This window comes from Desmodus rotundus, chromosome 4, assembly GCF_022682495.2.
Source record: "Desmodus rotundus isolate HL8 chromosome 4, HLdesRot8A.1, whole genome shotgun sequence".
Classification (NCBI taxonomy): domain Eukaryota; kingdom Metazoa; phylum Chordata; class Mammalia; order Chiroptera; family Phyllostomidae; genus Desmodus; species Desmodus rotundus.
The window spans coordinates 135,797,353-135,820,893 of record NC_071390.1 but is presented as its reverse complement, the minus strand read 5'-3'; the positions used below and the strand labels follow the sequence as shown (position 1 = coordinate 135,820,893).

Sequence of the window (23,541 nt, the reverse complement as noted above, 5' to 3'; positions counted from 1 at the left end):
GACAAGAATAAAGTCCTAATGCTTTGTAGAGGAGAACAATTACCACAGTTGACACATTTGTCAAACAATAGAGAACTGTCTTTTCATCAACAAGACTAGCAAGCACAGACACACCATCTGGACTACATTAAGAGCCATCCAAGGGCAAAGTAAAAATACAAAAGCCTTCAACTGAAGTGCTTGTGGCTCAGAAAGCCTAAAAGAATTAGGCAAACAAAGAATGTGAACTATGATTTTACTAACTCGGATTAGACTAAGTAGGATTCATATCTGCCTATGTTGACCTGAAGCCTAAATGAACATAACAACACAATTCAAAGTTACCGGAGGGCCTGATGGAACTGATGAGTAGATAACAAGTCACAGGAGCCATGACGACTAACTTCAAATCAGCAGGGAGGAGATCCCACCAGTCTGGTGGAGAAGGAGCCACCACTCACTGAAGGAAGGGATAAAAGGAAGGGAAGCTGGAAGGTGAGGGCTTCTGCTGAGGGAGGAGTAGAACATTCAGGAGTAAAGAAATAAATCTTCAGATTACATGACCGATATGACAGTAAAACTATTCATGCATGTGGAAAACCCTGCCCCATAAACTTGACCACAAAGCTGTGTGAGCGAGGCAGGGGTGCAGCCTCACAGCTCCGTGTTTAGTGGGAGCTGAGGATGGAACACTAGGTGAGGTTGATGTACATATGAGAGTCACTACATACTACTGAATTGAAAGGGGAAAGAAGGTCTCATTTTCAGTAAATGCACTACTGAATTTTAAACATTTATTAGTTATTAGACCACTAAGACACTAGTAAGACCTAATATGAAGTATTCTTGTCAAAGAACCTGGGCCTGTGTCTTAGCAATGACACCTACTGCCACAGCAGCAAACCAGCATCAGCACCACTACACCCAAACATACTGAACAAAAATAGCCACACCCAGGAGAGTCCAATTCACAGTAAAAAATTGCTAAATAGAGGAAAAGGTTTTGCTGTCTAAAAAATAAGACTAGAATTAAAAAAAAAAGAACAGTAAATTTATAGCAACTTATACCTTGCCATCATCAACATATAAAGTTATCAATACATACTGCAGATATTCTGAAAATTCATGGAAAAAGATGACAAAGTATAAGTCATTGATCCACCTACATAAAGAAATCTCTGTTTCTTTAAATAGGACTATTTATTTTCTATTGCTTTTTCACAATATTTGGACAAATATGAATTACTGGTATTAAACCAAAGGAAATTAATGCTGAATTGTGACATTAATTCTCAAAACCATACCATCTCTAAATTGTGAAAGCATTAAACAAAGTAATGGATAAAAAAGTAAACAAAGTAATGGATAAAAAAGAAGCCGGAAACATATTTATTTCCTACACAGACAAGAATAAAGACAAGCATAAAGAAGTGGAAAAACTTTTCCTGTGCAAAAACTGATTCTGTAAAAATATGAAGTTTTGTACAAGACAGTAGGAATTCCTAAAAGAATAAAGGTAAATGGCTCAGAATTTGATGAAAGTGTTCCTGCAGTGAACAATTCACTCTTTTTGCAGATTCCAGATGCTCAACATTCCTGATTCAGAATGGAAAAATTTACTGTTAGTCTAGAGAAATTTAATATCACCATTCTTGTCATATCCTTCATAGCTTCATTATTAGAACAAGTCTGGGGAAGCTATAAACCTATGTTAAACGCTAAAAAAGATGTTCACTTTGTTCAATCAGATTAGATAGTGTAACTAACCAAAATACTTAGAAATCATATAGAAAAAGAAAAACAAATAGATATTTATGTCTTATTTTTTCTAAGGTTTGATATTTGCATTCTGTACAGTATAGCGGGCACAGGACCAAAACGTTTTACAACAACCAAGAGCTAATAAACACTAAAGAACATATATCGACGCCCAGAACAACATTATAAAATTTTATTATATTAATAAAATGGGATACATCAAGCTTTAAATTTTCCACTTTGTCAAAGGTAAAATAATCAGCACTATTCAGTGCCATTCATAACAGGCCCCAATTTTTCTCATTTAAAGCATGTTTTATTTCCAAAAGTACCTATACTACTAAGATGCTTTAATACAACCCTGACAGAAGCATTCTCTTTGTTACACTCTCCCTCAACTGCAAATAACCTACTTGGCAAGCTGAGTTTTTAAGTATGTGAAACAATTTAAATAATGTAATATTGTTGTTTATTTATACCATTACCTTAAAGTCTATAAAATCAGGGGCAAGTTAACAGAAGACAGGAGCAGACACCTGTATATAACTTTCATTGTTTGAAGTGACCTCTGAGCTCTAAATAGGCTCCAGTTTGCGTTAACTAAGTCTCAGCAGTCTGTGGCCGTGGGCGTGACATCTACCACCACAGCAAAGATGGCAGTACTTTGATTCTCAGCAGTACTTACCCAAAAGATAAAGCCACCGAAAAATGAAAATTACTTCTAAAATTCTTAATAATCATGACCAATAGCTGTCTTTCAGAAAAACTGATTACATTTGTAAAATCTACATTTAACCAGTTACAGGGCCCCCTCATCTGGAATAGTCAGCAATAAAAGCTGAAGCACTATACTTGTTTTATTGCAGTTAATATTATGATAGGATTCATTTCCATTCATTTCAATATTTATTATACATTTAAAACATAGCAGAACATGTAGTTAGACCAAGCCAAATAGTGTATCTGGATTTTAGCTTACACTGCAAAGCAGCAACCTAAATCTTAACTCTCATCATACTGCTGTAGCTACCACTCAGCATAGTAAGTGGTCAGTAGTAGACAGACAAATAGGTATTACCCTTAATCAGAAAGGTAAGTACTAGCAACAAAAACTGAGTAGGCAGCAGATGACTATTGGTTGCAGAGAATGATGCTGTAGAGAGGTAGGCATTTCTCATAGAACTACTACCATAACCAACAGAGAAAGAATGGGTGCTGAGTAGCTGACTTGTGCTTCCCTGTTTTGCAATGAAATGAATACAAAAATACCTCGTATATAGTTGACCCCTAGCAAAGAGTAGCGTCCATCATCATCCTTTATCCTCTCAGAGGTCTCTTAATTATTAATTAAAAGAAAAGCTCCTAGGCAGAGTTCAAGAGAGAACTGTGTTCAATGGCTTTCTTTTCAAGTACAGAAGCTCCTCAACTTGTAATGGGTTTGTATCCCAATACAGTATTTTCAACTTATGGTGGGGAAGTCAAAAATGCACATAGTAAACCCAACCCACCAAACATCACAGCTGAGCCTAGCCTACCCTAAACGTGTGCAGAACACTGACGTGAGCCTACAGTTGGGGCAATTATCTTGAATTTCAGCTCAAGAGTAATTGCCTTCCTCTTCTCACCAGAAGCAGGAGACACAGATGAGCATCTGGCAGACACGATGGCATCGGAAGATACAAAACACAGTATCCAAAAAACACAGCCCACACACAACACAGCAAACCACGAGTACTCAGCTACAGTGAGTAGCGATTGGTCACCTTCGTGATCACTTGCCTGACGGGGAGCTGTGCTCCCAGCCACTGCCTAGCATCACAGGAGAGTCTCAAACCCCATATTACCAGCCTGAAAAAGGATCAAAATCCAATATTTGAATACAATTTCTACTAAATGCTTATCGCTTTTGTACCATCTTTACACAAAGTCCAAAAATCCTAAATCGAACCATCATCATAAGTCAGGGACTGTCTGTGCCCCCCCTGAAATATACTTCATGTTATCCCCAAAACAATCTATTACGCATAGATGACAATGCAACTCCGAAGACACTTCATGTTATCAACAAAGTACTAATAACGCTTGTTTCAGTACAGAAAAGATATGGCAGGAGAGATAGCTCCCATCTAATAGCTGTGGTATTCCATGCATGAATTTTAATAATAAAGTAATCTAAGTTATAACTATATTTTATTTTAGCTAAAAATAACACATTGATGGTTCTCAACAGATAACCACAAACCTAAATGCTTCCTGGCCTTTCAGCCCACACAAGTCTTCTTTAAAACAGCTTGCAATTTTGTTTGTAATAATATTCAAGGAGTTAAATCCACCCCTAAAAGACCTGCCAGCTAAATCTGTGAAAATGTAAGAGAATATTTGGAAAGAAACATAATACACATAAAGAATTGAGTATAAGACAAAGGTAGCATCTCAAATCAGTTAAGTAGTGAGAGATCAAGAATGCGAAATCCCTGGATTACCATTTCAGGAAAAAATGAAATCAAACAAACTAGATCCTTACGTAATGAAGCCAATCCCTAGTCATCTCTTTACATCCAAATTGTGCTGTGAAAATTCAGCGTAATCGACCTCTGCTAGCATAAAAGTGTTTTCATGGAGTTCACAAGGGTTGCTTCTCTACCATCCTCCTTGTCAAGAAGCAGCAAAACAAACTATACACACATTAGGCACTCTGCCTCACATCTTAAAACACACTCAATTCAGCTTCCTGAACAGTATTCTAAAAATTTAGGAGGTTCAAGTGCGGTACATCAGAAAGAGAAGTTTGACATTTAATATGAGTTTTAGCAAATTAAATATTTAAAATTTTATCAAGATTTCAATAGATGGCCCTGGCTGGTGTGGCTCAGCGGATTGAGCACTGGCCTGCGAATCAAAGGGTCGCTGGTTCGATTCCCAGTCAGGGCACATGCCTGTGCCACGGTTGCACGGCACATGGTTGCAGGCCAGGTCCCCCCGGTAGAGGGTGCACAAGAGGCAGCCACACATTGATGTTTATCTCCTTCCCTTTTTCCCTCCCTTCCCCTCTCTCTAAAAATAAATTAAAAAATAAAATCCTAAAAAAAAACATTTCAATAGCTGTGCAATGGTTATTTAATCTCATCTACACTGAAACCATATCCTTGGGTTGATCTCCATTTTTACTGTAACTGCAGACTATTCATCACTTAAGTTGTGTTCCAAGGAAAAAAGAGTCACGTCTTTTGAATGACAAATTCCAAAAGCAATCTAACTAAGTCCACTAAATGAGGTTCATATTACCAAAGAGAAAAGAATGAGTTAACGTTGAACAATTATACAGAAACAGGAATCTGAAATGCACCAAGACAATCCCCAATCCATACAAGTCACTCTAACCGTTGCTAACCCCTTTTTAGGACTGAACCCCATGATTGTGCCCAGATTTTAAAAGCAGGAAAAAAAATGTCTTTTGTGACAACGAAGGATATCACAATACAAAAGCTAGCAATGGGCTATGTTTAGTCAGCATTACATACGCACAAGCATATATGGGAAACTGAGCTATAAAAATACACTCGCAATATAACTATTCTTTTGTTTTTAAAGATTTTATTTATTTATTTAGAGGGAGGAGATGGGAGGGAGAAAGGGGAAGAAACATTGATCTGAGAAACATCAATCGGTTGCCTCCCACACACACCCCAAGCAGGGACACCAGGCCCACAACCCAGACACATGCCCTGACCAGGAATTGAACAGTGACCTTTCGCTTTGTGGGATGAAGCCCAACCCACTGAGCTATGCTGGCCAGGTCCAATATAACTATTCTTATTTATTTCATAAGAACAAAAAATATTCCTTGTAATTTAAATGTCACTTAACGTGACATGTTCTCCTGATTAAGAGAATGCTGGGGGAATGAGTGCAACAGAGCACATTAATTCCTTAATATTACTATTATTATTACTGAGATATAGTTGACATACAACACATATACCATTGCATTAGTTGTAACTGTACAATAAAATGAGAGAGCAAATTAATTCTTATTTCTTAAGGTGTAGCCCGTGGACCATTACAGGGTCCAATGGTCTCTCTCGGGGCCCACAGCCAGTTTCCACAGGCATTTAGCACTGTTAAAGAAAAACATCAGTAAGATTTTGTTTATTTATGCTCAGATTTACAACAAGATCGTTATTTTGCAGAAATCTAGTGCCATCGCTGTTACGTAAGGCTGGCGAGTGCTGCGAAGGTTATGTTTGTGAAAACTCTTCATTTAATGTCCATGCACTTGTCTATTACTTACTGTGTTTGGAAAATTAACACTTTACATAACTACACTTATATGAAGTCATATATTCCATTGACGAAAGTAGATCAAAGACTGAAAATCAGTTCACAGAAGCATAAAAGTAGCGATTTAATAGTAGTACAAACACAGAGGTTCTGATCTTCAGCTCTTGATGATCTGAGTCCCAAATGTGACAAGGGTACAAAAGAAAGTAAGCATACTGATAATAAACTGACAATGTATAACATTAGCCCTCATTCCCACATCCCTCCCCACCTAACAGACACCTCTATACTCTTGGACGCCACAGACATCACTGCAAAAATATAGACTTTCCCTGGCGCTGACCAAAGTAACATTGAAGGACTGCTTCAACCATAAGCACTGACAGCACGAACGAGCCTCTGAAACAAGTCTGCCTGTTAACAACCAAAAAAATGAAAAACATGCCTGACAATTCAGTGCACTTCAAAAAAATTTGAACATCGACCTTAAAACAAAAACTGGAGAAGTTAAAGGCTTCAGATATTATTGTTAAAGTGCCCTCTTTATTATTCTGCTGGAAATGTAAAACAAAGTTCTATTATACAATATGTTAAGCAATATAATGCCAATAAGGAAAAATTCAGCAGGATCCATTCTTCAGGCAACCTAAGAATTAGCACAGATAAATGGATAAGCAAAACGCAGTATAGTCACATAATACATTAGTATTCAGTCAAGAAAGGGAATGTTCTGATACATGCAACAATATGGATGAACTTGGAAAGCATTTTAAGCAGTATACACAAGTTATACAAGGCCGACTATTGTATGACTCCACTTACATGAAATATATAAAACAGACTAAATCCAGAGACAGAAAGTAGACGGGTGGCTACCAGGGGGCGAGGGGCAGGTAGAGTTATTGCTTAACACAGAGTTCTTATTGGGGACAATGAAAATAGATACAAGTGATGTTAGTACATTTTGGATATAATTAATGCTGCTAAATTGTACACTTGAAATGGTTAAAATGACAAATTTTATATTAAATACATTTTTACCTTTATTTTAAAACTTAACTATATAAGCATCATTAAACATTGCACTTCTTATAGCTAAAACAAAAGTCACACTACTGCCATAAAGATTATGAAAAAAGCCTCAAAATGAAAGAGAAATATTACATAATGAATGAAAATTATAATCAAAACTCATATGAAATGAGTCTGCTGGGCCCTGGCTGGTGTGGCTCAGTGGATTGAGCATGGTCCTATGAACCAAAGGGTCACTGGTTTGATTCCCAGTCAGGGCACATGCCTGGGTTGCGGGCCTGGTCCCCAGTAGGCTAAAGGCAACCACACATTGATGTTTCTTTCTCTCTCTTTCTCCCTCCCTTCCCCTCTCTAAAAATAAATAAATAAAATCTTTAAAAAAAATGAAGTGACTTTGTTATTTTCTTTGTCCCAGCAAGGACATGCATTTGTGGAAGAGTAACTGCTAGCCTGTGTCAGCAGATATTCCTTACCACTGTAGGGAACTACTGATATGACGAGCCAAGACACACTCTGCACTTGTTAGAGCTTTTGTGAGAAAATGCCACTTAGTGATTTTTCCATTTATCACTGAAAAAACCCATAATACAAGGAGGGTGCTTTTTCACTGAGTCCATAAATATTTTACGAGCTGTGACAAGGACAAGAGTAAGTGTACCGATTAGGTTTTTAAAAGCGTAAGTCCTATGTACCAAAAAGTGCACTACTCAAAAAAAAAAAAAAAGAGTTGTACCCAAATGCCAATTTCACACACTGTTTTTGTTTGCACAGAACAGTCAACCACATGCCTAATAATCTTAATTTATTGTGGAAGGGTATTGTGAAAATATGAATATGATTTCAAAGCTACAGAGTGTATCTGTTTGAGGGAACTATTTGAAGAAACAAGTAGCAAGTTCAAGATCTTGCTTTTCCACAATAAAATATCCAAATTATCAAGGGGGGAAAATGACTGCATTAGCCTTTTAAATGAAAGGGAAGAACAATACATTTTCAGGACATTGACAATGCCAATAAAGCCCGTATCTGTTATCTCAAACGGCTCCTTTAGTGGCGCATCTCCATGATATATATTCAGTATCTTTAATAAGTTAAATCTATCACTTTAAGGATGAAAACATCATAATTTTGATGTTGGAAATAAGATTAAACTGGATTTCTTAACAAGACTGGTCTATGGTGCAAACAACTGGCACATTGGCTGAACATTTTTAAAAGAACAGAAATTTTTATAAAAAATATATACTTTGCCAAAATTTGAAACTTAATACAGAGATGTAAAGGAGATCAGATGTCACTGCAAAAGAATTATTAAAATGGAAAATAGGTGAGAGTTACTCGGAGAACAGAATCAAAAGGGCAAACAGTATAAATAGAGAAGACTGATATGAGAGATGACAGAGAAAGAAAACGTTTTACACGTATTAACTGACATACAAGAAAGAGAAAAGAGAGAAAGAGAATGGAGTAGAGGTAATTCCTGAAAAGATAACAATTGAAAATTTTCCAGAATTCATGATGTACATGAATATACACCTCCAAAAAGCCAAAAGAATTCCAAGCAAGATATGGGAAGAGAAATCCTATCTAGTTACGTACCAATGGAACTGCATGCATCCAAAGCAAAACAAAGAAACAAACAAAAAATCTAAGAGACAAAGAAAAAAGATACATTACCTCTAAAGAGAGCCTGACAGTTGACTACTAAATAGCAACTTTAAAGATATCATTTCATCATCTTCTACCTTTCAGTACACTTGAAAATAATAATGACCACCTAGCATTCTATGCTTAGTAAAAACACATTTCAAGATATAAAAAACCCATATAATTCAACAGCGAAAAACCCTAACAATCCAATTAAAAATGGTCAGAGGATCAACAGACACTTTTCCCAAAAGGACATACAAGTGGTCATTAGATACATGAAAAGATACTCAACTTCACCGGTTATTAGGGAAATGCAAATCAAAACCACAGTGAGATACCCCTTCACACCTGTTAGAATGGCTATTATGAAGAAAACAAGCAGTAACAACTGTTGGAGAGATGGTGGAGAAAAATGAACCCTCATTCACTGCTGGTGGGAATGTAAACTGGTGCAGCTACCATAGAAAATACTATGAATTCCTCAAAAAATTAAGAATAGGGTTACCATATGACCCAGCAATCCCTCTTCTGGGTATCTACCCACAAAATTTGACAATATTTATTCATAAAGATACGTGTACCCCTATGTTCACTGCAGCATTATGTACAATAACCAAGTCATGGAAACTGAAGTGTCGTTCAGCAGAGGACTGGATAAAGAAGATGTGGTCCATACACACAATGGAATGCTACCCAACCATGAGAAAACAAGAGACACTGCCTTTTAAAACATGATGAATCTTGAGAATATCATGCTAAGTAAGTCAGACAGGAAAAGTCAGGAACCTTATGATCTCACTCACAGGTCAGATGTGAAACTGAAAGCAGCAAATGAGCAAACTCGACAAACCAAACCTCACCAACACAGACAACAGCACGGTGGTGACCAGAGGGAAAGCGGGGGTTGGGGGGGGGTAGTAAAGGGGAACGGGGTCAGATGTGAGGTGACAGAAGGAGAGTTCATTTGGGTGGTGAACACACGCTGCAACATGCAGATGATGTAGTACGGAATTGAACACTTGCAACCTGTATCATTTTATTAACCAATGCCAGCCCGATAAATTTAATTTTAAAAAATGAAAATAAATGAAGACAAAAACATGTTCAGATACAGTAACAGAAATAGTTTGGTAGCAGTTGATCTTCAGTACAGGAAATTCTAAAGATGTTTAAGCAGATGAAAAATCAACCCGGGTGAAAATGCTGAGCTGTAAGATGGAGGGTAGAACAAAGAAATCATAACATGTGCAAAACTCTAAATAAATACTGACAGTATAAAGCTGTAACAATGATATCTTCCAGATTTTTTTAAATAGATACTTAAAATACATGACACAATAGTATGTAGGCTGGGAGGGCAGTCTCTAGGGTAAAAGTGCTCTAACACCATTGACAATGCAGGCAGTGATTATGACAGGATTTTATAATACAAAACTTAATGCTGTAATTCCTCAGGTATTCACCAAAAGAACAAAAACAGAATGTATAATTATAAAACTATTAGAATGAAAAACGAAAATGATAAAAAGAGAAGCTTTAATCAATCAAAAACAAGACACAAAAGAATATAAAAAGAAACTTAGAAGGGTCAGGACAAAGGAAAAGCACAAAATTTGATAACAGATTTTAAATATTTTGAAAATCAGTCATTGTACAGAATCACAGAGAGACAGCAGACTGACAGCTCTTAGGGGGAGAGGGCTGTGGAGTGGAGGGATCGAGCAAAACAGAAAAGGGTTCAAGAATACGCACAATAGTGTGGTAACCGAGGCAGAGCGCGGGTGGGTGAAAGTGGAAGAGGTTCTAGGGAGGATAAATGGAAAAAATACAAAAAATAAAAGTACTGATGACAGCCATTCTGACAGGTGTGAGGTGACATCTCGTTGTGGTTTTGATTTATTTGCATGTCTCTGATGATTAGTGACATGGAGTGTCTTTTCATAGGTCTAGTGGCCATTTGTACGTCCTCCTTGGAGAAGTCTATTCAGATCCTTTGCCCCATTTTCAATTGGATTGTTTGTTTTTTCTGGTGTTGAGTTTTGTAAGTTCTTTATAAACTTTGGTTTTTAACCCCTTATTAGATATATCAGCAAATATGTTCTCCCATTCTGTGGGGTATCTTTTTATTTTGTTGATGTTTTTGTTTGCTGTGTAAATCTTTTTAGTTTGATATAGTCCCATTTGTTTACTTTTTTTCTTTTGTTTCCCTTGTCTGGGGAGATATATCCAATAAAATATTGCTATAAGCAATGTCTGAGATTTTGTTGCCTATTTTTTTCTACAATTTTTATGGTTTGGGGTCTAACACTTAAGTCTTTCATCTATTTTCAATTTATTCTTTGTGTGCTATAAGAAGGTGGTCTAGTTTCATTTTTCTGCACATATCTGTCCAATTTTCCCAACACCATTTATTGAATAAACAAACAAGTGCTGGTGAGGGTGTGGAGAAAAGGGAACACTTTTGCACTGTTGGTGCGAATGTAGACTGGTGCAGCCACTGTGGAAAGCAGTATGGAGACACTCAAAAAATTAAAAATGGATCTGGCCTCTTGACCCAGCAATCCCACTTCTGGAAATATATCTGAAGGAACCCAAAACACTAATTTAAAAGAACATAAGCATCCCTATGTTCATTGCAGCATTATTTACAATTGCCAAGATATGGAAGGAGCCCAAGTGTCCACCAACAGATGAGTGATAAAACTATGGGACATTTACACAATGCAATACTATTCAGCCATAAAAATGAATTTTACACTTTGCAGCAGTATGGATGGACCTGGATAATGTTATGCTAAGTGAAATAAGCCAGTCAGAGAAAGACAAATACCATACAATTTCACTCATGTGTGAAATCTAATGAACACACTGAACTAACAGGTAAAATAAGACAAACCCATAGAGAACAGGATGACAACTAAGAGAAGGAGAAGTTAGGAGGTGGGTAGATTGAGCAAAAAAGAAAGAAGACCCTTGCCCCGGCTGGTGTGGCTTAGCAGATTGAGTACCCGCCTGTAAACCAAAGGGTCACTGGTTCAATTCCTAATCAGGGAACATGCCTAGGTTGCAGGCCAGGTCCCCAATAGGGGGCATGTGAGAGGCAACCCTCTCTTCCCCTCTCCCTCCCTCCATTTTCTCCCTCCCTTCCCCTCTAAGAATATATAAATAAAATCTTTAAAAAGGAAAGAAGACAAAGGACCCATGGACATGAACAACAGTGTGGTGATTGTGGAAGGGAGGGGAGATAAGGGGACTACATGGTTAATAAAAAAATACAATAGAAATTCTAAAAATAAAAATCAGTTTTTATATTGACTGTATTGCAAATGTTCCAATTTAAAGCATATATTTTCAAAAGGCTTCAACTATAAGTAAGTCACCAGAGCTAAATCAAATACATTAGGAATACAGAAAAGTTAAAAGTTAAAGACAGAAAAGGATATATCATGCTAACGTAAAGAAAAAAATATATATACCTTAATATACTGTTTCAAAGGCTTAATTCACAAGCAAAATAACCAATCCGTATTTAGTAACAAATTCAAATACATGCAATGAAACTGACAGAACTACAAGATAAACCATTGTCATAAAGAGAAGAGTATAAAAATACTTCTCTTGATAACTGAGAATAAATAATAAAAAATGAATAAAAATACAGAGTATATAAATAACTTAATTAAAAAAACAAGCCTAACTGGTATTATAGAAAGCTATACTCAGTGACTACAAAATATAGCTTCTTTTTAAATGCGCACAATACTTACTGAAATTGACCATACAGCTGAACATGAGATACATATTTCAAAAGGACTGAAATAATTAAGTTTTCTGACCACAAAGTAATTAAGATAGAAATCAATAACAAAAAGATAAGTTAAAAATGTCCTTATTTGGATATTGAAAAATTATAAATAAGCAATGACAAATAATTCTAAGTAAAACAAAAACTTAGTAAAGTTGGAAAATATTTTTAACTTATGGCATGAAATAAATTAGGGAGCACTTAGGGAGAAACAGTCTTAAATGTGAACATTAGGAAAAGAGGAAGGTTGAAAATTCATGAACAAATTTTCATAATTACTAGGAGAACATTAAAAATCAATGAAATAAAAGCAAGTATACAACAGAGAAAATTACTAAAACCAAAACAGTTTTGTATCTAAAAAGACTAATAAAACTGACAAAACTCTAGCCATATTAAGCAGAGTGGAAAAGAGAACAAAAATTATCAATAGCAGGACTAAGGAAGAACACATTAACATAGAAAACCGTAGACATAAAAGATAGTATTGTAAGCAAACTTTTTCCAAAACGAATTCAAAAATTTTAGTGAAACAGACCAAGCGTTAGACAAATATAAATCACCAATATGGCTCAAGAAGAAATAGAAAGCCTGAATAGTCATATAAACTTTAAAATAAAACTAGTCACCAAAATTCTTATCAAAAAGAAAATTTCCAGGCCCAAGCAGCCTAACAGTTCAAACTAGCCTCACATAAAAACTAATTTCAATTTTTCACAAACTTTTCCACAGAACAGTCAAGACTTCTCCCAACATACTACCTAAGGCCAACATGACTTTGTGAAAATCTTATAAGTGAAAATGAGAAAGGAAAATTACAGGCACTCACTCATAAATATAGATATTAGAATTGTAAATAAAAATGAGCAAACCAAATCCAGCAGATTATATTAAAAGAACAATAAATTATGACCAAATTTGTTTTACCCATAAAATGCAACTTGGCTTAACATTTTAACAAAATGAAGTTTGCTATATTGAGATTAACAGGAAACAAATTATATGACCATTATAATAAATAAATAAAAAGTACTTGACAAAATTAAATGGCTAGTCATAAAAGGAAAATTGCTGAATCTAATAAAGGACATATATGGAGGAGAAAAAATAAAACTAGAGCAAAGATGACAAAGAAGAAATGTGGGAATGATTCCTTTTGAGATACAGAACTAAAAACAAGGATGTAAACTTTCACCACGGAGAGTCCGCACTGTAATGAAGTTCCCAGATGGCAGCACCACAAGCACAGGGGAAGGGCAGTCTGTACAATGTCATGGTCAGATAAACAGCTATCCTTGCAGGAGAAATTAATTTGGAGTCCTACCTCCCACCTTACATGGAAGCCTATTCTGGAGTATGAAAATCAAACTGTAAAAGGAAAAATAAGTAACTTCATGGCCATATGTTAAAGATTTCATTAATTAAACACAGGAATCTGTAACCATGAAGGTGCTCAACTAAACTGAAAGGTGTAACTTCTGCACACAGAACAGGGGAGGGCGATACACGGAACAAGATGACCAGTAGCACAGAACAAGAGAAGGCAGGCGTCATGCATGTAACAAAATTGACAAAGGACTATAAGACAATTGTCTTACAGTCCTAGAAAAATAAATGAAAGATTTAATCCCTACGTTACCAAAGAGGAAATCTAAGTAGCCAAAATAAGAAGGTGGTCTACCTCATTAATAATCAAAAATACTAAAACTACAAAGAAATATCACTACACATCCACCACAAGGAGTGGCTACAACTTACAACCCAATAATAACAAGCGATGACAAGGCTATAGAGCCAACAAGATCTCTTCCACACTACAGAAAGCATTGTAAATTAGAACAAATCCTACAGAAATGCATGCTTATGTGCAGCAAGACACAGGGAAAAGACTGTTCTTAACAAAACTATGCATAACTACCAAAAAACTGAAAGCGTTCCAAATGTCCATCAAGAGTAGAACATGACACAACAATGAAAAGTGAACAAACCAGAGTTAAACACAGCATAAGCCATCATACAATAGTGAGTATTTTTAAAAAGGCACAAAAGATAAATTTAACAGGCTTAGTGGGAATATAGTCATGTAGTGGAATGTAGTTACACAGCTCATTGTTGTAGTTCCAAAAAGAACCATTAAAAACAAACAAGCCCACACTGATGGGGGTGTATCAGAGCAGCTAAGTGAAAGAGCTCCAATGGCCACAGTGGAATGACAGGAGAAACAAAATAAACCAGCACTGGGTCACAACCCGAAGTATGAATAAATATCCATGAGGCCACACAGATATGAATAAATGAGTGGGTGAATTAATAACTAGGAGAGAAGAGACAAAGAATGCCAAACAACAATCAGACACTTCACCCTACAGGAGGAGGAGTAGAACACACTACTCTGTTAGGGTGGGCACACTCAGAGAACTCCTTCCAAAGGGGACTGTACAGAACAGGTGGGAAAAGAGAATAGCTTTACAGTACGGAAACCTGACAAACACTACTTCAGCCAGCTCATACACATCAACAGTCATAAATCAAGTTGGTAGCATGTACACTTAATATGGTATCATGATGGCACTTTTTAATTATTTTATTGATTATGCTATTACACTTGTCCCAATTTTTCCCCCTTTGTGCCTCTCCACCCAGCAACCCCCATTCCCTCAGAAAATCCCCCCACCATTGTTCATGTCCATGGGTCACGTGCGTAAGTTCTTTGGCTGCTCCATTTCTTACTGTAACTTACATCCCTGTGACTATTCTATAACTACTTATTTGTACTTCTTAATCCCCTTACCTCTTCACCCATTCTCCCAAACCCCCTCCCATCTAGCAACAATCAAAACACTCTTCTATGTCTCTGTTCTTGTTCGCTTAGTTTGTTTTTTAGTTGTAATTTTTGATAGATATGAATTTATTGCCATTTTATTGTTCATAGTTTTGATCTTCTCTTTCTTAAATAAGTCCCTTTAACATTTCATATAATAATCGTTTGGTGATGATGAGCTCCTTTTGTTTTTTCTTGTCTGGGAGGCTTTTTATCTGCCCTTCAATTCTAAGTGATATCCTTGCTGGGTAAAACAACCTTGGCTGTAGGTCCCTCCTTTTCATGACTTCGAATATTTCTTGCTAATCCCTTCTAGCCCGCAAAGTCTCTTGAGAAGTCAGCTGACCATCTTATGGGAACTCCCCTCTAGGTAACTAAATGTTTTTCCCTTGCTGCTTTTAAGGTTCTCTCTTTAACCTTTGGCATTTTGATTATGATGTGTTTTGGAGGAGGCCCCTTTGCATCCATCTTGTTAGGGATTCAGTGTGCTTCCTGGACTTGCATGTCTATTTCCTTCACCAAATTAGGGAAGTTTCCTTTCATTACTTTCTCAAATAGATTTCTAATTTCTTGCTCTTCCTCTTCTTCTCCCTCTGGCACCCCTATGATGAGAATGCTGGAACACTTGAAGTTGTCCCAGAGGCTGTTTACACTATCCTTGTTTTTTAGGATTCTCTTTTCTTCTTCCTGTCCTGATTTTTTGCTCCCTTATGTTCCAAATCATTGGTTTGATCCTTGGTTTAATCCACTCTACTGCTGTTCCCCTATAAATTGTTCTTTATTTCAATTAGTGTATCCTTCATTTCTGACTGGATATTTTTTATGCTGCCGAGGTCCTCACTCAGTTCCTTGAGCATGCTTATGGACAGTGTTTTGAACTCTGCACCTTACAGATTCTCTATCTCCATTTTGTTTAGTTCCTTTTCTGGAGTTTTGATCTGTTCTTTCGTTTGGGCCATGTTTCTTTGACTCCTCATTTTGGCAGGCTCCCTGTGTTTGTTTCTATATATAAGGTAGAGCTGCTTTGACTCCATGTCTTGGTAACGTGGCCTAATGTAGTAGGTGTCCTGTAGGGTCCAGTGGCACAGCCTCCCTTATCACCCAAGCTGGATACTGGAGCTATACCCTTTATGTGGGCTGAGTACACCTTCCTCTTGTAATTGAGACTTGATTGCTGTTGGCAGGTCAATGGGAGGGATTTACTCAGGCCAGTCAACTGCAGGGACTGGCTGTGACCACTGACCCCAAGCCTCTGCCCTCCGTGGAGAAATCAGCTCTGTGGGGGAAGGATGGTGGTGCTCCGATGTGGTCTGTAGCTGTGCAGTGCATGCACTGGCTCTGGGGTTTCCTGAGTGGTGCAGGCCAAGGTCAGCCATGACCTGTATTTTGCCTTGAGCACCTTGCCTGGGCTATAAAGCAATCTGAGATGGCTGCTACTTGTGCTGGGCTTGGAGATTCCCAGCCAAAACCAAGCTGTGAATCTAGGTTGGCTGCTGCTAGTGCCGGGCCTGCAGCCACTTAGTAAGAGGTACAGGGGGCTGGGGACTCACTGAGGCTGGCTGTTGCATGCTTGAGAAGATTTAGGAAGTTGGGAAGCATGAACCAAGACCAGCCATTCATATGGAAAAACAGCTTGGGTGGGATGGAGTCTGTGGGGATCTATCTCCATGTCAGTGTGAATAGTGTCAGCCAGGTTGACGGAGTCAGATATGGCACCATCCTGCCAGCTATGTGGCTCTCTGGGGGGAGGGCTCAGAAAATGGACAAGAATCTCTGTCCACCCTTCTGTCCTCCAGCTCTTACCTTGATGCCCAACACTTCACTTTCTCCCTGTATGCCACTAGTGCCTTTTAATCTGCTACCCCATTACTGGAACTCAGAGGGAGTGAGTCTAAGTTTGTGTGTGAGTTCTTTAGGAGGGACTGCTAGGGACTCCAGAAGCTTCTGCCACCTACTCAATCCCCACTGGTTTTTGCAGCCAGAGGTTATGGGGACTTATCTCCTAATACTAGAACCCTGGGCTGGGGGGCCTGGTGTGGGGCTGGGACCCCTTGTTCCTCAGATACCCCTCTCAAATTTTTATCCACCACACATGGGTGTGGGACCAGCCTGTTCTGCATCTCCACCTCTCCTACCAGTCTGGGTGGATGTGGTTTTTTTAATTCCATAGTTGTAGACTTCCATTCAACTTGGTTTCTGATGGTTGTGAGTGATGGTTGTTCCATATTTTAATTGTAATTTTGATGTAGTTGTGTGAGGAACCATGTTTACACAGGACACCATCTTTACGGAAAGTCAGCAATACTGCTTTATATCAGACAAATTCCAATAGAGGGAAATTCTACAACACACCTGACCAGGACTCCTGGAAACTATCAAAGCCATCAAAAGCAAGGGAAATTTGTAAAACCTCCACAGCCAACAGGAACCTAATGTACAATGACAACTAAATGTAATATGAGATCGTGGAACAGGAAAAGGGTATTAAGGAAAACTAAGAAAACCTAAATAAAGTACAGATTTTAGTTAATAACAATATATCAGTATTGATTCATTAATTGAAATGAATGTAACAAGCTAATTATGATGTTAATAATCAGGGAAAGAGGATGTAAGGTATACTGGAACTCTCTGTACTTCTCTATAATCTTTCTATAAGTCTGAAATTACTCAAAAATAAAGTCCATTAATTTTTTAAAAAATAAGATCAACATATCACAATAGCCAAGAAAGAAAACCCAGAACACATGTGCTGCTGGTGTATGAAAGAGGGAATACTACAAATTTATGTTAAAAGGATAGCCTTTTGAACAAGTGATGCTGGCACTACCGGCTGCTCATTTGGGTAACTACATTACGGCCTCGCTTGACATTACAAATTATAGTTGGCCTAAAATTCCAAATGTGAAAATCCAAATTTTTAAAATCATTACAAGAAAAACCTTAGTGATTATCTTCCTGAAAAGAGTGGTCATCCTCAGCAAAAGGAAAAAAGCATTAACCACCATACAGAAAAGATTTCTCTACATGAAAGTTTTCAACTTTTGCTATAAAAGAAATTATACTATTTGAGAAAGAAAAAAAGGCCCTGGCCACAGTGGCTTAGTTGGTTGAAGCATTGTCCCATAAAATGAAAAGTTGGGGGTTCATTTCCCGATCGGGACGTGTGCCTGTGTTGAGGGTTTGGTCCCCAGTCGAAGTGCATGTGAAAGGCACACTGATCGATGTTTCTTGCATCTCTCTCTCTCTCTCTCTCTCTCCCTCTCTCTCTCTCTAAAAATCAACAAGCATGTCCTCAGGTAAGGATAAATAATGATAATGATAATAATAATAAAGAAAAAAGGACAAATGCTTGGCCATAAGTAATGGTATACAAACTAAAATGACCCAAAGGATTAATATATAAAATACAAATAGGAAAATTCTGCAAATAAATGATAAAGCAACAGAAAAATGGGGAGAGGATATAAAAGACAATTCATAGAGAAATAAGTGGCCATTAAATAAATGGAAATATGCCCAATGTCAGTAGAAATGCACATTTAACACTTAAGACACTTAAGGCACTTAAGACACGCTTTCCCCATCAGATATATATATATATATATAAAACTTTATATATATATAAACTGACAGTATTGAATATTGGCAAGAATGTGGGAAAAAGGATCTTTAATGCAGTGCCAATGGATTAAGTGGTTTATCCACTCTGAAAAACAATCTGACAATATCCATTAAATGTGCATATCTTTTCTCCCAAAATATTACAAAAGGATCAAAACCAGGGTTTTCATTAACAGTAATCTGGTTCCCTATACTGTGATACTATGGAAAACAATGCATTCACTTAAAAAAATGAGGCAGATATACAGATGTACGTAGAGACAGACACGTCGATATATACACACCGCTCCCATGAAATACCTCTCCAAGATATATGACTTGGTATAGAAAGTTACAAAACAATCCGTAGAGTATGATAGAATCTGTGATTTAAAAATTTAAAAAGACATAAAACAACACACTTATGTACATAATCATCTAAGTGTCCAGTGTACAGAAAACTCTTGAAGGATGCCCCTCAAATTGAGACAGAAAACAAGACTAGGGGAAGGGTGGGAGTAAGAATCCCATCCTTTTTCATCTAGGCATCTTTGACAATGAGAATGTTTTTATGTATTACTTGTGTAATTAAAAATTGTTTTGCTTCATGAAGTAAGCAAAAAGAAGAAGTAGTGAAAGTTTCACATTGAGAGTATTTTCCCACAGGAATAGTGTGTACGCTCTTAGCTGGGTGCCCTTCTGCTGCAGCTGCATCTGCCCAGAGTGATGCTTCCTGTTGCTGTTCCCCTGGAGACCTGGTAATGGGAACAGCAGCAGCAACATTGCTAAGCAACACTGCTTACAGTATACATGACCCCTGACTGCTGAACAGCATCTGGTCTGCAGGAAACTACAAGAAAACCATTAACATCTGATGGGTACACTGTACTTTGGAGCTTCCCTGAATGCAGTGACTCTTGGAACAGGCATGTCTTTTCTGTCTGACTCCAAACTTTTTGGAACATAGGGTCAAAAATATCACAAAGCCAAGGGTGAGTCACATAGGCATTTGAGATTTGCACCAAGTGAGCCAGCTATGTGTGGAAAGTCCTTTTCAAATTCTAAATAGCCTATGCTATTTTTCATGACTGACAACTAAACTGCCTTATAAACTATAAACGCTCCATTTTAATCATTCCCTGAGTTAAAGGTAAGCAACGATATTTTGTGTTCAATTAAACTAAGGCATTTTTGGTGAATACCAAGGCATAAAACTTAAATTCATTACACAACTGTAGTAAATTTATGATTCAAATAAATTCTATCTATAATTTCCCAAACCACTACGGAAAGTTAAATCATTCGTTTTATATAGTACAACACGATGTGGGACTATATAAAAAAAATTTCCAAAGAAGCTGGCTTCCAAGTTATGTCTAAGAAAAAAGATTTTTATGTAATTTAAAAATCAAAATCACCCCCTCAAAAACACAACTAAACCTCAGTGTAAATCACACTAGGAAAAAAAAATCATTCTTGATGGATAAAGATGAGACAAAACTTGCCAAAATATAAGTGTAAATATGCTTTAAATAGCAATGAATGATATTGCAAATATTGCAAATGAAAATGTCAATGTAACATAATACAACACAAAATCAAAGCTGTGACTCAGCTTTACAAACGTTATGGTGCCAGTAACTGTCCAGCGTGAGACGGTATTTCATCTGGTTTTAGAACGCTATTAACAGAACCGAATTCAGAACGGTCAGTGCAATACACAGAACTTTCTCTTTGGTCACACTCTATTCAACCACTGCTTTTGTTTTTTCTTTTTGTTACAAAATCATATTTAGTGTGGAAGGTATAGAAAAACTAATGGAAGTTTACAAATTGGGTTACCCATAGTCCTATAATCTAGGACAATGACGGTTAACATTTGGTAAGTACCCTTCCAGTTTTCTTTTTTTAGATTTTCTTTTTTTGTTGTATTTTTTTCCATTACCATTTATCCCCCCATCTTTTCTTCCACCTCTCCCCACCTCCCCCCACCAATCACACTTCTTTTGAAGGGTCTTTACAATACATGGCATAGCTCATCAACCACTCAACATTCTGTTTAATAGTTCTAGGAAGGGTCCAGAAATCTGCATTTTTTTAAGAGAGCTGATTCTGGGAAATCCCAGTACACTCCAAAGGGGAATAGACCACCCCACCCCACCTCCTGAATCAGGTCAGAAGGAGGGGGCTTCACACGTACTTATAAGCATGAGTTTTTTTCCCTTTTGGGGGATCTTTATTCTAAGTATCACTAAACCTTGCAACTAATAATAATAAAGTGAAATACTGTAATAGATCAACAATACAAAAGTAAAAATAAAAAATAAAGGGAACTATGTTGGTTTTAATTGAATGCCTTAATGACATACTTCAGCTTCAGAATAGTTTTTACCTCTTGCCCCAGAAAGAAAGAAAATGCAAGAATGGGGTAGTGATAATGTTTTATTTCTTAAAGAAAAAAGTGAGAAGTCTACAGTATGTACGGCAAAAAACTTGTATCTGTTATTAAACCTGAGTGAAGGTTAATATGAATATCACCGCACAGTAGTTCCCCTCCATCTGTGGTTTCACTTTCCGCGGTCAACCACGGTCCAAAAATACTGAATGGAAAATTCCAGAAATAAACAATTCATTAGTTGTAAAGTGCCCACTGTTCTGAGTATCGTGATGAAATCTCAAGCCATCCCTCTCTGCCCTGCCTCGGATGTGAATCACCCCTTGCCCAGCAACCGCACGCTGCACACTCTCCCCACTGGCTGGTCACTCAGCAGTCCCCTCAGTTATCTGACTGACTGTCAGGGTCTCACAGTGCTCGCGTCCACGTAACCCTTATTCTACTTAATAATGCCACACGCACACAACTTTTATTACAGTATGTTGTTCTACTTTATTAGAAGTAGTGGTTGTCCATCTCTTACTAAGCCTAATTTATGCATTAAACTTTATCATAGGGATGTGGTATAGGGAAAAACATAGTATCTATAGGGTTTTGTCTGCAGTTTTGGGCATCCACTGGGGATCTTGGACTGTATCCTCCACAGGTAAAGGGAGACTACTTTGTTTACCACCCTTTTCTGTATGTTTAAAATACTTAAAAAGAAATGTAAATAAATAGAATTATTCAAAAAGACAGTGCAAGTAGATCAGCATAAGCCACCACTACCTGGAAGCAACTGTCAGCGCCCTTTGGTAACTTTGACCTTGGGAGGATACATTGATTCTATGCCCCTCATCTTGGTAACAGAACAACAAGCATGGCCGGTTTGCACTTGCTTAAAGCAATGCTGTTTTTCACTGTGAACAAGAAGATATAAGTGAGGATGGAAGGAAAGGGCCCCTCTCAGGTTCACATACCTGTGTCACTACCGGAGCCTGTTGACAAAGCTGGCATGCTGCAGCCTGCAGGCTGGACTCCACGCTCCAAACAAATGGTCTCGGCTCAGAAAGCCACAGGGAATTCCAGCTCAACGGCCTGCAGCCACGCTGTCTACCAAGATTTATATATATTGCACAGGCCGTTTCTACAAAGAAAAAAAAAAAACAGTTTAAAACAATAACAAAAAGAAAGATTACTCAACTGCAACATTCTGTAACTAATTCGTATTCCAACATACTACCAGAGAGACCACAATTCTTCAGAAGTTTTTCTACATGCTACATACAAATATGAAGTGTGAGAGTTTTTCATTCTGATGAGAAATTTCTAATTAAATATAAGTTCTTCATGGATGTACTGAGGCTTCCTTAAAAGAATTTTACTGTTAGTGTGAGGACTGATGAATGCATAGATGGAAAACTGAAAGATGCTTTTGTAAGCCAATGCCATGTGAAAATTCCTTCCCGCTGTTAATCATAATTCTAAGCTAAATTTCTAATATAGAACAGAAACTATAAATTGTCAACAACTTATAACAACTTGTTATTTTTAAGAAGAGCTCATCCTGATATGACAACTGCAAAGTTCTCTAACTAAAAACTGCAAGGAACCTTTGCAAGACAAGTAGAATTGAAGCAAGATATTATTATAGATCTACAGAAGTGGTAATAATCTAAAGTAAACCTAACAATCAAAACTAATATACAAAAGTAATTCTTTTAGTAAAAAATAAGCTTCAATGTATCTTCAACAATATCAATATTTTTCAATAATTATTTTAACTAGTGTTTATCCCAAAATAATAGTAAAGGAACCACTATATAGTAGCTAAGAGCAATTACTCTATAGAGTTTGGCCTAATCTCTAATCCTGCTACTTCTGTGATCTGGGAATTGAATCTTATGAGGCCTTAAACTCCTAGGATGCAGATGAAGATAACAGCAATTTAAAACTGTTTGATAACTAAATATGACAAGGCACACAACACAGTACCTGGCAGTGGCAAACAAACATGAAGGGCCGGTTATCGTGACCACAGGAGTTAATACAGGTAATGAGATTACAAAGTGCAAACGTAAAAGCAAGTAGCCAGATTAAAATCTACATCGTCCTGACACCTAGAAGGAGACCATGTGGCTTAATTTGAGACCCCTGCAACCTAAAAACGGAAAGTACACTGCATTTACATTTTTTAGAAATCAAAAAAGAGCCAAACAATATGCTTAAGTTCATTTT

The 23,541-nt window shown here is 37.2% G+C and overlaps 1 protein-coding gene across 5 annotated transcripts in view; it reads right to left on the bottom strand.

Annotated features, from left to right (window-relative positions):
• The window catches only part of MPP7 (MAGUK p55 scaffold protein 7), a 246,332-nt gene that overhangs the window by 163,080 nt on the left and 59,711 nt on the right, over positions 1–23,541 (bottom strand). For all 5 annotated transcript variants that reach the window (XM_053922894.2, XM_024560596.4, XM_053922896.2 and 2 more), the window contains one exon: positions 22,284–22,450. In XM_053922894.2, the coding sequence (XP_053778869.1) occupies positions 22,284–22,320 (37 nt within the window). In that variant the 5' untranslated portion in view covers positions 22,321–22,450. The remainder of the gene's footprint in view (positions 1–22,283; positions 22,451–23,541) is intronic.